This window comes from Lycium barbarum, chromosome 8 (genome assembly GCF_019175385.1).
Source record: "Lycium barbarum isolate Lr01 chromosome 8, ASM1917538v2, whole genome shotgun sequence".
In the NCBI taxonomy this organism is placed as follows: Eukaryota; Viridiplantae; Streptophyta; class Magnoliopsida; order Solanales; family Solanaceae; genus Lycium; species Lycium barbarum.
This window is the reverse complement of record NC_083344.1, coordinates 1,565,802-1,580,404: the sequence shown is the minus strand read 5'-3', so window position 1 is coordinate 1,580,404 and position 14,603 is coordinate 1,565,802. Positions and strand designations below refer to the sequence as shown.

At 37.2% G+C, this 14,603-nt stretch overlaps 1 protein-coding gene across 2 annotated transcripts; it reads left to right on the top strand.

Annotated features, from left to right (window-relative positions):
• Window positions 1-3,898: 3,898 nt before the first annotated feature.
• On the top strand, window positions 3,899-11,956 carry LOC132605633 (probable serine/threonine-protein kinase PBL11). 2 transcript variants are annotated; one of them, XM_060318807.1, is made up of 6 exons: window positions 3,899-4,106; window positions 4,473-4,719; window positions 4,805-4,970; window positions 5,068-5,192; window positions 5,263-5,317; window positions 11,308-11,956. In XM_060318807.1, the coding sequence occupies exons 1-6, from the start codon at window positions 3,922-3,924 to the stop codon at window positions 11,637-11,639; spliced, it is 1,110 nt and encodes a 369-aa protein (XP_060174790.1). In that variant the 5' UTR covers window positions 3,899-3,921; the 3' UTR covers window positions 11,640-11,956. The 2 variants fall into 2 exon arrangements, with proteins under 2 accessions (XP_060174790.1, XP_060174789.1); XM_060318806.1 differs by having other exon boundaries at window positions 5,263-5,368.
• The last annotated feature ends 2,647 nt before the right edge of the window (window positions 11,957-14,603 follow it).

Here is a 14,603-nt window from a genome sequence, read left to right as displayed (position 1 = left end):
TTTGTATAGACCATTATCTCGTACTCATATGACACTTACGGAAAGAACATATACAGAAATCCAACACAAAATTTACACATTCGATCTCTCTCACACCTTCGTCTTTCTCATATTCCTCCGTTACTCTTTATTCTCTGTTAGAGACTACTAGCCCTCAAACAATATGGCCCTGCCATCACCATAGTACTGTTGCAAATGATTTAGAAGTTGAATTATGTGTACATGAGTTTTTTTTTTTTTTTTTTTTTTTTTTTTTTTTTAACATTAGGAGGTCATATGGAGCTTTGACATCGATATTAATGATCTAAGAAAGATTGGTGAGTTGTGTCGATGGAGTTCTGATAGAGGTGAGAATTCGATTTTGTTGTGCAATGATATTTGTTTGAGTTCATTTGGGCTGATTTGAGGCTTATGAGTGATTAATTTCAGCTTGAAGACTAGGGATTTGGTCGTTAGGTTCTGAGTGTTGAAAAAAATGGAGTATTTTCTACCACTGGAACAGCGACCCTGTTCTTCAAAGTTGAGAGACAATCAATGTGGACCATTTCGCACTATTCAGGGACAAATATGAACCATTTCACGCATAAACAAGCCACGGGTTAGTAAGCTTCCTTGTTAGTCGATAAGGCAAATCAAGTCCATCTTGGTGACAACAAGAGTAGATTTTACAGAGGGAAATTTTGGACTATTTTACAAAGTTCATGGATGAATTTGACCTTTTTTCATATTCACTAGTATTATATAACCATCATGAAATTATTATTCACTATAAAACAATCCTTATATTATCGGATACCGAACAATATTCTACATTATAATCCTTATTAAACCACTCGGGAACCAATTATTATTATTTTTGATTTTTCACCCGGTGTCTGGTACCCGCATTGGAGTCCGACTATATCCGGATTCGCGCCTTGTAGGCCCTAATTCAGGGGGAAGTGCTCCCTACCATGAATTTTTCCATACCCAGGGCTCGAACCTGAAACTTCTGTTAAGGGAGGAGCAGCCCCATCCATTGCACCACATCTTTTGGTGGTACTCGGGAACCAAATTAATTGTATGCTTTAGTAACCCAGAATGTATATTATTATGTTTTTTAATGCATAGCTTGCCAAAATATTAAGGGGAAAGATCACGCATGCCCCCTCAAACCAAAATAATTACTTGCTCAAAATCCCATACTTTCGTACCCCCGGAAAAGATTAAAAGTATTTACCCAAGATGCCCCCAATTATGATACCAACATGGTATATAAATATACTTAGATGGTATCATAGAAGATGCTTCAATCCTTCTCTTAGTCCTTCATGATACCATATATTGAGACGGTATTATGAATGAGCATGTTCATTTATTAAAAATGACAGACTTTTCTCGAAAAAAAAAACCTCTATAATACCATCGTCGTATATACATATACTGTGATGGTATCATGGAGGACCGATTCAGTCCTTCAATGAGATACTCCTCAGGACCATGGAACCATCGTGGCATATTAATATACCGAGATAGTATCATGGAGGACTGCTTCAGTTCTTCTCTTAATCCTCTATGATACCATCATGATTTATAAATATACTGTGATGATATCATGGAGGAAGGGGTTTGGGCGAGGGGGCACGTCGGTAATTAGTTTGGACTGGATTGGTCAGAAGCGAAAATAGTTTAGGAGAGACATGGCCGGGTAATTAGTTTGAGTTGGGCGGGTAATTAGTTTGGATTGGGCGGGCAATGTTTTCCCTATATTTAAAACGAATATGATCAAATTGGGCTGTTTCCAAAATCTCAATCTATTTTGGACTCATTGAGGAAATGTGTTGGTGGTAGGGGGTCATTTGCACTTTTGCCCCTCTTTTGTGCTGGTGTTTAAATTTGACCTTGAAATGGGCTGGTCTTTAATTTTTGGCCATCAAAATCGAACTTATGCATATAGGAGTATAAATTATGAATTATAATATTCACAAATTATAACAACGCCCTTAAAGAATTTAGGCCTGACTTTGATTTTGAAGGGGAAAAAAATTAAAAATTAACCCATTTAAAGGCCAAAAATTAAAGACCAGTCCATTTGAAGAGCAAACCATGCAATTACTTCGGTATTTATCCTAAGGTAGGACCGGCTGGTGTAGGATTGGGCCAGACTTTTGAATTTTTGTCATCGGAAATCTTTTATTTTTTTGCGCTGATTTCCTAATTTTTGTCCTACTTCTCATTTAATTAAAATTATTGGGCTAAAATATCCTTATTCGCTAGTTTATGAAATCAAAAAATCTGAGTTCGAACTCAGCAGAGTAAAAAATAAAATAAAAAAAATAATTTCGCAAAACAAGGTTTTCATAGAAACTATGAGCCCGTTTGGATTGGATTATAAGTTGCTTATAAGCTGTTTTCAGCTTATTTGAGTGTTTGGCTGACCAACTTAAAGTCATTTTGTGCTTAAAATAAGCTCAAAAAAATAATTGGGCCCATTTGACTTAACTTATCTAAAACAGTTTATAAGCTGAAGCCAAAAAAAATAAGTTAGACTACCCAATTTATTTTTTTAGCTTATAAGCTGTTTGCAGCTTATAAGCATAAGCCCATCCAAACAGGCTCTATGCCTATTCGGGGTAAAATTATGCCTTAAGGTTTTCATAGAAACTATGCCTACAGAACTATGCCGGACAACTTGGAAAAGATGAGGGGGTAATTTATAAAGTCGTGATGCTGTCAAGCGTTCAATTATCAAGAGGAAATCTATATTAATTCCCAAAGAAAATACAGTTCTGATATATACAGATAATGAGGTGATTTTTGTGTGTTTATTATGTGAGTGTTGTCAAGGTGAAGTGATGGTATAATAACAATGATTTTCAAGTACACTTTTTTAAAAAGTTGGGAGAATCAATTGTCATAATAGTGTTCATTTACCGTGATGATGGACGGTAGTTGAGAAAAATGAAATATTTACAATTTCATAAATTTCAGGGATAGATTTGGACCATTTCACAAAGCTCAATGATATATTTGAGCCTTTTCTTTTGTACAAAAAGGTTATGCGGGAAAACTTCCACGCTTAGTAGTGAATATTCTCGTATTTGAACCAATTTTATAACTGTAGGAGTATATTTTACCACAAGTAACCAATGTTATATCTAACCCCTTGTTTGGATGGTTGTTTTCTGTAGCTCATTAATGTATTATTATCTATAAGATCATGTTTGTTTCCTTTGTTCTTAAAATTATGCCGTGAGGTGTTGTAAACCCGTTGTAATTCCGCAGTTAAATAAGAATGAAAAAATACAATTTTTCTATCCATGAATTTGATGATTTTTGTGTGGTTACGTATTTCATTTTCCCATTTTATCCCCACCCCACCCTCTACTACCCACCACCCTCACCCCACACCACCAACCACCCCACCCCCCACCACCCAATATTAAACCACATTAAACAATACAATCTATTCAAACAATAACGACCATCCAAACAGAGCGTAAGTAATTCCCAAAGTCGTTTGGTAGGTAGCCAAAATTATTCCGGGATTATAATCTCGGGACTAATTTATCCCATCTCTTGGGATTATTTTATACCATCTTTTAGATGGTATAAAATAATCCCGGGATAAGTTGGATAAGAATGGATATCCCACCCTTGGGATTATGCTTCATTTTGTACCGTGTTTAGTAGGCGGTACAAAAAATTAGTGCTGGGATATCTCAACCTATACCATGCACCAAACGACCCCAAAGTTCGGTGGCATATCTACCTTTTCCCTCAAAAGTATTAAGCTACTCCTTGGATTGCCAAGTGGCATTTCAATAGCTCACCTATATATATATATATATATATATATATATAAAATGTATTGCATGCAATGCCTTTAGTTTCTCTAGATGATCAAAGGCAATTTTTCATTCTCTGCAAAGTGCAAAATCAATGGAACAACGCCTGGAAACCGTGGAAAAGATGAGGAGGATATTGAAGGATCCGGGATGCATTCATGGGTACTATTTTCAAGAGCAAAACTATATTGATTCCCAGAGAAAAGGCTGTTACGAGATGGCTGAATCGTTCAAAGAGTCCTGCTCTAGATTGATAGAGTACTGGGCCATCAATGATGAGTATATTTTCTTGGCTTTTGTCAATTATTTGGTTACGTTTTCAGAACCCAGAAAATACACCTTAACGATTATAGACCTTTCAAATTTTGCATAGATAGATATACTTGCATTTCTCACCCAACTTTTAAGAGAGGTAATTGCTTGGTGAGAATCATCTAGGATTTCTAGAACATGGGTATACTACTAAAAGTATGTATTAAATAGGAATCTGTCCATGTTCCAAAATTATAAGGAGAGAGATGACCTCTTGATTTTTTTTTTTTTTAAATGAAAAAAAAAAAGAAAAAAAAGGAGATAGATGACTAGTTTGAGGATCTTTATTTGCAAATTCTCAACACTAATTATATATTCCTTGTTGAATATCAGCAATATTCCCTGGAAAATGACTCCAACCATCTTGGGTAATGTGAAATCATACAACTTTGAGGAATTGAAAGATATGACCAAAAACTCTAACGTGCCAATTGGATACACTATGCATGGGAGATTGTACAAAGGTTCCATTCTCGATGACAATGACGGAGGAACGGAAGAAGTTATCATCAAAACATGGGATTTCCTTTATCCAATGGGACATAGTCGGGTCTATTGTGACCATCCATCAAGATTTTGTGTATGTTATCACCGTGGTTATATTGGATCTGATTTCTCTTTCTCTCTGATCACATATGTGGCTAAGCTATTTGGAAAATTTGCAGAATGAGCTTGAAATACTGACGGATGAAAACCGACATCCATGTTTGATGAAGTTAAAGGGTTTCTGTTTTCAGAAAACACTCGCAGTTGTGTATGATGAAAGACCAACTCGTGAAAATGGAAGACCATTAAGGTTTTTGTTGAATGACATTCTTTATAGTCATATGGGTACTCAAGAAATTCTCAGAAGCTATAGTTTATTACTAAATTTTACTAGTTCTGTTATTACTGTATGCTCTTGACGGGTCATTTGTACCTTTGGCAGACAATAGCTTTGAATTCCGTGATAGAATAAAGGTGGCTGGTCAACTGGCTAGCCTCATTGCCTGGTTGCACGAGAAGCAATTTACTTTCCGTGAAATCAGACCTTCTGGCATTGTGTCTGACGAGGTAACAGCTGAACCTTATATAATTCCTTACGTGTTGACATTTTACAAGTGACTGTTCAATTGGCTTGCAGGAATTCAATATAAAAGTATTCGACTTTAATTTCCTTGCTCGTGCAAGTGAGATGGGTAAAGTACAGCGCCTTTATGCTGTTGGCTTTGATTCTCCTGAGTTTGGGGGTGCGTTTCTGTGACTTCATTTTCTTACTTAGCCCAATGCCTGTACTGCTAGTGAACTTGTCTGTGAGGGATCATGGTCAATGACATCTCTGTTTTTTAAACTTATTACCTGATCCAATTAAGCTCCAACTCTTTATGGTATAATCCTTTAAGAAAAGCGGCTACTATGACTTGTGAATGAAGAAGTTTGATCTCTGTATTTGTTAAATAAGCCAATATACACATGTTAAATATAGTCCTTCAGTGACATTTTTGTGTTTTTCTTATCGGGAAAAAATGGCTTTTATTGATGTATACTGCACAAAGAAGGTGCTGTTGTGATTACATCAAAAGGCTGGCAAAACTGAAACGACAAAAGTATGTCCACTATCAAGTATATAGGACTCTATCAAAATTAGCAAGTTTTGGCTTGATCTATGTAAGTCGTTCTACACCGAAAGGAGTAAGAATGTATTCTGTTGAGCTTGATCTTCAGAGTGCAAATGTGAGGACTTTTGTAATCCTCATAATAATTTACCAATTTTTTAAAAATTTTTTAATTAATTACTTTTAGGTCCTAATCTTATTTGTTTAAGTCAATTTTTTTGTTTTTTGTTTTTAAGGTCTACTTTTCAAAAGCTATCGAACCTGGGGACTTTTGTAGTCCTCACAATAATTTTCAATTTTTTTTAAAAACCTTTTAATTAATTACTTTTAGGTCCTAATCTTATTTATTTAAGTCAAATTTTTTGTTTTTTGTTTTTAAGGTCTACTTTTCAAAAGCTATCGAACCTCCTACCTCATTTTTCATGTTCTTTGGTTTTCTGGTTGGTGCTCGATATCCGCATTTGAGCCCAATTAATCCAGATAATTCGCACTGTATCGCGCCTATTCGGGGGGAGCGCTTCCTCCAAAGATTTTTTCCATATCCATGTTCGAACCCCTAATCCCTAATTAAGAGAGGAACAACTCCATCCGCTGCACAAGTTAAATTATGTATTTGCCTTAAAAGTTCATTAACTATGTATAGATTATTTATTTAGAACTAAATAACTTCAGAAAATTAGGATACATAAGTTATAAATGTCAAATTCTGGCTCCACATTTGATTTGAAGTAAATAATTTCATCAAAATGGAAGTTAAAATATTAAAAGAATGGAATGAAAATTTTGCTTTCATATGACTACCCACTTGGGGGACTACAATGGGTATATGGTTATTGTTATTGTTGTACACTTGTACTAACACAAATTATATTTCTTTAGTTAAAATATCTACTTTTATATCTTGAGTTTGGGCCCGGGCTTAGCACGGGCCTCACATAACTAGTATATATATACACATACACATACATATACTGTCAGAGGTGTACTGTTATTGAGCAATGGAGGAGTAAGAGAGAGATGGTTTCACTCTCTCTCACATAAGTAGTACCTATTGCATAGAGTGAGACTTCTCTTACATAGGTTTTCTTGTGTCAATTAATGTAGAAACTATACAATCTTGACTTATTCCATTCATTCACCAAGAGAGAATATATATAGGATACAATCTTAAACCCTAGTGAAACAAGGAAACTAAGATCCTAGTGAAACAAGGAAACTAACTAATATATGGTAATTAGTGAAACAAGGAAACTAACTAATATATGGTAATTATATCCCTACAAATATGCTACCAAATAATATAAAGATATTATACCGAAATACCCCCCTCAAGTTGGAGCATGGGAATAAAAAATGCCCAACTTGGAAAGCAAGAAGTCAAACTGAGTTTTGCCGAGAGCTTTGGTAAAAATGTCTGCCAATTGTGAAGATGTTGAAACGTGTGACGGAGAAATCAAACCTTCATTAATTGCATCACGAACAAAGTGGCAATCTACCTCAATGTGCTTTGTTCGTTCATGGAAAACCGGATTTTTTGCGATGTGCAAAGAGGACTGACTATCACAAAACAATTTGATCGCCTTGGGATGTTGTATACCTAAACTCAACAACAGACCTCTCAGCCACTTCAACTCACAAGTGACCGCAGCCATGGACCTATATTCAGCCTCTGCAGAAGATCTAGAAACTGTGTGCTGCTTCTTTGTCTTCCAAGAGATGGGAGATTGACCTAGAAATACTAGCCAACCTGTCAACGAACGACGAGTAAGCGGACAAGCCGCCCAATCAGAATCACACCATCCCTGCAAAGTCAACTCACTGTCGGCACGTAACAAAATACCCTGTCCTGGTATGCCTTTCAAATAACGGACCACTCGTAAGGCCGCTTCCCAATGTTCAATCTGGGGTTCTTGCATGAATTGAGACAAAATGTGAACAAAATATGCCAAGTCCGGTCGAGTAACCCCCAAATAAATCAAACGCCCGACTAATCTACGGTAGACCTCCGGATCCGACAACAAATCTCCATTTGCAAGGCCAAGTTTATGATTTTGCTCAATAGGGAACCCACTTGGCTTTGCACCTAAAAATCCTGCTTCAGAGATAATATCAAGAGTATACTTGCGTTGACACAAAAACAACCCTGATGAACTACGAGCTACTTCAATACCCAAAAAATATTTGAGAGACCCAAGGTCTTTCATTTTGAAACAATCACTCAAATAAACTTTGAAAGTTGCAAGTGCAGCGGAATCATTCCCAGAAATAATAAGATCATCAACATAAACCAAGTAATTAATCTGAATATTCCCTCTGGTAAATGTAAAAAGAGGATAATCAGAATAAGATTGAAGGAAACCGTACCCTTTCAAAGCAGTCACCAATTTTGCAAACCAACATCTAGGGGCCTGTTTCAACCCATACAACGATTTGCGCAAACGACACACCAACGTAGGATCTGGACTTTCAAACCCGGGAGGGAGCTTCATATACACCTCCTCATCAAGGTCACCATGTAAAACGGCATTATAAACATCCATTTGGTGAAGTTCCCAATTTTTGGATGTTGCAATGGCTAGGAGGGCTCGAACAGTAGTCATCTTGGCGACCGGAGCAAAAGTTTCATTGTAGTCAATCCCCGCTTGTTGATGATTTCCCAACACAACCAAGCGCGATTTGAGCCGTTTCACATCTCCATTTGACAAAAACTTGATCTTGTACACCCACTGATTACCAAGTGCTTTCTTATCCGGAGGAAGATGTTCCAAAGTCCATGTACCATTGTCTTCCAATGCACGTATCTCTTCTTTCATTGAATGTCTCCAACCTTCGTGTTTCATGGCTTCTTTGAAGGTCTTAGGATCCTTACCCGAAATAATAGCTGCAAGAAACTTACGATAATTTACAGAAAAATTGTCACAATTAATATAGTGTGCCAAAGGATAGGGAGTACCTGAGGATTGATTGTTAACAGGAGTTGTAGGGGATAGACTATTAGCAAAAACTGAGTGTGTCACATAATCACGAAGCAAAATAGAGGGAAATTTCTCCCGAAAACCACGCCCCAAGCCACCTTCCACATTCGTGATTGGGGTATGGTGTTGCTGCCCCCCCCCCCCTCGCTGCCAGCGGGCGTTGGGTTCCCAGTGGGCTGTGCAGTGGCTGTTGGCAGCCGCTCAGCCTCGCTGCCAGCTGGCACTAGGTTCCCAGCGGGCTGAACAGTGGCCGCTGGTTGTAGCTCGGCATGGCTGCCAGCAGGCGCTGATTGGGCAGTGGTTTGTGGTTTGTGGCTGCTGCTCGGCAGCCTCCGAACTATCAACTTCGCCCCCTAATTCATCCCCGTACACCGTAAAATCACGATCAATTTCAGCACCCTCATCAAAAAAACTATACAATCTTGACTTATTCCATTCATTCACCAAGAGAGAATATATATAGGATACAATCTTGAACCCCAGTGAAACAAGGAAACTAAGATCCTAGTGAAACAAGGAAACTAACTAATATATGGTAATTATCTCCCTACAAATATGCTACCAAATAATATAAAGATATTATACCGCAATAATTAATCACCATGGGCCACATGCCAGGAGAGTTATCTTACCTTGTAGGGTGCATTGAATCGCCTTATTTGTTTCGGAGGCCAATTGATTAGTTGATTGTTATTTTCAGAGGGGGAGTTTAGCAAGGTTTTACTGAAATGGTTCCTTTGCTTTGGGCCAGCCTGTGAGCTGTACCTGTATCATCAGTCAACCGCTGGAATATGTCCAGAATCTTGAGGAATTCAGATATCGTTCCCACTTTTTAGTCATTTAAGTTTTTCTTGAGAACTTTATTCCATCCCTTGGTAGTTCTTGATCAAGCTTCAAATATGTATCTTGTGTAAGCCCGTACAAATCTGGTGCAGTAGTCACTAGTTTTGTGCGTCGTTCTTCTTCCCTGCCTTTTATACTATGACGACATCCATGTAGTGGGCCTCACGTTTTAAAATCACCTCAACCATTTCTTTGTGGTAAAGTCCTTACTTGCTGTAACACAACTTCATCTCACAAGGGGTTGGCTTTCTTTACTTTGTTACCATGCCACAAGAAATCATTTCTCAAAATTTTAGTCTCTTTTACCTTTTGACTGGAGTAGGGCAGGGTGACATCATATATGTGGTAGAGAGTCAAGGACACTGTTGATAAATACCAGTCTTCCATCAAAGGAGAAGTATGGTTAATTCCAACTTACCAGCCTCTTTTTTTTGGGTGTCATTTCCGATATCCCTTGCCATGCTCTCCGTTTTATGTTGCCTTTGCAGTCAGTCAAGACTCTTTTGCATTAGTTTTGATGGAGCTATCTTCTAGTCTGTAAGTGGGCCTAATATCTGGGTAAAACCTTTTGTAGTCGCTGAGAATTTCATTTCTGATGGCGCTGTTTTCCTTTTTCTCATCGTTTACTTCCAACTTATCTATGTGATTGTATGATATCTTCTATGGTCATTGTCTTGTTTTGAAAACTGTGTTTCTGTCCCTTTCTTTCACATGTAAGCATCCAGAGTATCTTCATAGCGCTTATCAATTCATTTATAAATTTTCAGTTGATACGACATCTTCCTTCCAGTTTCCTTCTCAGCTATGGTACTTGAGACTTTCCGTTCTCCACAAAACCAAAGGAAGTTCTATTCCATCCTTTCATTTACCCTTCCCCGTCTTCAAATTATTCTTCATGTCGACGTAACCCTTAATTTTTGGTCACATGCTCGTAGAATTGAAGTAGGATTATTTCTTGCATTTTCCCCATGTTGCAGTAATAAAGGTGAGTGGTCAGAGGCGAAGAATAGGAATCTGTCAATTCTGAAAGTGATATTCGAGTTATCTCCTTTGGCGCAAGTGAAATTGCATCAAACTAAGATGGGATTTAATAGGGTGGGGTTGGGGGTTGGGGGGGGGGGGGGTTAGAAAGGGCAATTAGGTCCACGTTCTCCGAACTATCAGAGAATTCTAGCATCGATATAGTTACTCTGTTGTTGTTCCTTCTCTCTGCAGCAAACCTTTTGATACTAAGGACACTAAACACGACACGTGGACCAGCACATATGCCTCTGGTCGCGGCAATTTCTTTGCTATCTTCTGTTCATTTCAGAATAAGCTTCGGCATGATGTTCCTGCATACTCACAAGTCACAACAGTGTTTCCCTCTCTTCGTGAAGCATTGGAAGATTGAGAGTGGTCTTCATAACTGGTCCAATAGTTGATGAGAGTTCCTTCTTGAAATCTCCAGTAAAGAGAGGTCCTCTATTTGGGCCACCTCTTTCCCCTTATCTTGGCCATCTGAATCTGTGTTCAGGTTTCCCTAAGTGATAGGATGTACAAATAACTCTTATTCATTCATGTTGTGGTATCAGTATGTTAAAATTTCCTTGAATATTTACTGAATCTTGAGTTGAGATCATCCGACTTTTTCTTGTGATTTTTATCTGTAAAATCGTTCTTTTTTATAGTCTAACAAGTAACTGACTATAAGCTGATGTACACATGTTTGGTGTTCTACTTTTTTACATCACTATGACTTCTGATTCCATGTAGGTTCTCAGCCTTTAGAAGCTGATGTATACATGTTTGGTATTCTACTTGTGGAGTTGTTTATCGATGTCAATGAAGAAATTCCCCCTCCACACTACCACTGGATTCAGGGACAGCTCCAAAGCGGAAGAAAGTCGATAGTAGACAAAACACTTCTCCGAGATGAGGATGACGAGCTGTTTGCTAATAGAATCACCACTATAGCAGCAGATTGTCTGGACAAGGATCCAACTACACGCGTAGCTATGAAGTATGTCTCTGATCAGTTGTCCGATTTGATGGTGGAAGCAGCTAAGGAGAGGGGGACCAAGAGGAAAATCGAGGAGTTGAGTTAAAGTCTAGATGCACTGTCGAGGTTTGCTGTTGGAAGCCTTCTTCGTGACTGCTGAACAGTTAACTTTAGTTAGCTCTGGAAATCAGTAGATTGTACCTGACTTGTTTTTATCACCAAAGATGATTAACATAACGTTTTCTATTCCTCTTCTGGTTATTTCGATGGTGCTTGTTGGAAATCTAGACTGTAAAGAGCCATTTAAAAATAGATTGGGATCTTATGAAGTAAGTTGTTATGACGTTCTGGTTTTATACCTCGGTTCATTTCCTGAGTTGTATCGGAATTTTTGGGAGGAAGATTGGTAGGTTTGAGCAATTATTCCATGACTTGTATGAGCTGAATCAACTACAGGGAGCTACAGTGAAGGAGCTTTGGTCTTTACATGGATGGAACATTACATTCAAAAGACCTTCTGTTATTCTAGATACCAATTATACGTAAGAGGGGTGAATTGTGTATGCCTAATTTTTGGACTTATTGAAGAATGCGGTTCTTCAATAATAGAAGTTGCAGATTATAATTTCACTCAAACGGTAAATGCAAAGAACACATCAGTTTTACGTGGAAAACCTTCTTGATCAAGAGAGTAAACATTACGACCTACGAGGTGTAGGATTTGCCTCAAATTAACTTTCACTAACTTTAAAGAGCTATTTAAGGTTACAATTCGATAACCTAAGTACCCCAACCGCCTACAATCACCTCAGACTGTAGCAAATACTTTCAAGACTATAAACTCTAGTCTAGAAAGCAAAACAACTTCAACAAAAAAATTTTCTAAACAAAGCTACTCAATAGCAAAGTAGGTTACAACTTGAGAACAAAAAGTTAAAAGACCTAACAAGTAAGAACTAGACAGGAAACTCATTCAATCGGGTTATTCAGTTCAGCATCTTTGATTCAGCAAAAAACCTTCTCATCGTGATGGCTATTGATTGAGAGTAAATCTCGATATCTGCGTGCAATAGCGTAAGTCTTCAAAGACGATCACGAGATACATTATATAGGAGCGAGGTCAATCAAATCCTTGAGCAATTCTTATTCCAAACCTAGAAAAATTCGATTGCCTCTTAAGAAAAATAAATCTTAAAAGGATTATATGTATTTCTTAAATTACTCCTTCACACACTTCTCTTTTATGCAGGCACTACCATAATTAATGAATCCTTTTGAGCACGAATTCCTCCAATTAATATTATATTTTCGGCCCACGAAGTAAAGTCTTAAAGGAATCCGACTTGCATTAGAAATCAGCTTACATCCTTTGATCAATAGTCTTCTGAGGAACTGGTACTTTAGATGTCTGATTTGGTTCTTTCGATATCTGCTTGTCACACCTGCAACTATGTTTGTTAATCATTAAAATAATTTAAGCTCAGCTCAACACCTTTACATGATTGGGGAATTGCCCAGAATAATAGATATTCTTTAAGACTCTGGAGCAATACAAAGGACTGCAGGATGGAGAAAACACACCCACCTGGCAGAAACATAGCAGGAGGTTGGGGGGGAGGGGGGGGGGGGGGTCTACATAGTCAACTCAACTCACAAGGATCAGAACCATGATGGAGGTCAGTTTAATTTATGGTTTTGGAAACATATGTTGAGAGTAAAGATACCATATAAACTACACAAGTTTTACTTGACTGATCATGGTTAGAAAAGCTGCTCTAACTCAGGACAACCTAAAAAAAAAAGGGGGATCAATTTGTTCAACTTGTTATTTATGTGGCTAAGAGGCAGAGACAATCATTCATCTGTTCCTACATTGTAAAGTGACTAGTTAGTTATAAGGTTTGTTCACCAACCTCGGGGGTATTAGATGGGCAATGCCAGGAAGAACACCTGATCTTCTGTCATACTGGAATGAAGGGAAAAAGTTATCACCAATAAAGACAAATGAAATATTGTCACCGCAACTATTTAGTGGACTGTTTGAAAAGAAAGATATGCGAGATGTTTTGAAGATACAACTAGCAATATTCAGAAGATCAAGATGAATCGCTTTCTCCTTTTTTCATTCTTGGTGTAAAGTTGAATGTAATGGTGGTCTAGATTCAATTTTACAGGTTATAGATTCCTCGTAAGAAAAGCAAAGATTGTAATTTGACTTTTGTTGTAATCAACTTTTTTGGCTTCCAGCACATTTTTTGTGCTGACGATTCATTTCATATACTAGAATATGTTCCTTTGTAATCATTTAGTGGCCTGGCAGGACATGTTTCGAATCTTGTAAAGTTAAACCTATTCATTTGTGATGGAGAGATACGATAATTTATTGCACTTTTCAGTTATGCCAATTTGCAGTTTTAAGTTCACAAATCACTTTGAATATTTGAGAGACCTTTCCTCAGGTTTGACTTCATTTCACTCACCTCCCTTGTGGTTTACGATATTACATTTACCTCCTTTATTTTAATTTTTTTGTAACAGTTTTATTAATTATTAATGTAAAAATTATGATCTGACTAATTTGCTCTTTTTTAATATATTCTTTTATTTAATTTATTTTGTAAAATCTCTTTTAAACGAATTCCATTTCATCTTCTTTTAAAGTAATAGTCCATCTCCCATTAAACCTTCTGCTAAACTCGTGAAGATAATGAGCCAACTACAAAGATAAAATATTTAAGAAAAAATTAAACATGCAAGAAGATCTAATTAGTACAAGGCATATAACACTCGGAGTTGATGCCACCGATTGGGCCACCGCCGCCTCATTAATTAGATAGAGGATTTATTCACAGTTCCACCTATTCACCCCAAAATCCACAAGTAACTTCTGGAACATTATCAGAAAGACCTATTCTAATAAGCTTTCAAGCAGAGTTTTTTGTGAATATAAGAGTCCAGAACCACTAGAATCATAAAATTCGAAGCTTCCTTTTTATGAATTAAGAAAAAAGAAAATTCATTATTTGTCAAGATCTCTGCGATACTGGAAATTAATTTGTTTGTCTAATTT

Bases quoted from the DNA above. Each gene is read 5' to 3' on its own strand.
- LOC132605633 (XM_060318806.1), top strand. From the start codon at position 3,922: ATGGAACAACGCCTGGAAACCGTGGAAAAGATGAGGAGGATATTGAAG. The intron at 4,971-5,067 runs GTACTCAAGAAA...TACCTTTGGCAG, and splicing joins CATTCTTTATAGTCATATGG to ACAATAGCTTTGAATTCCGT. The intron at 5,369-11,307 runs GTGCGTTTCTGT...GATTCCATGTAG, and splicing joins TGATTCTCCTGAGTTTGGGG to GTTCTCAGCCTTTAGAAGCT.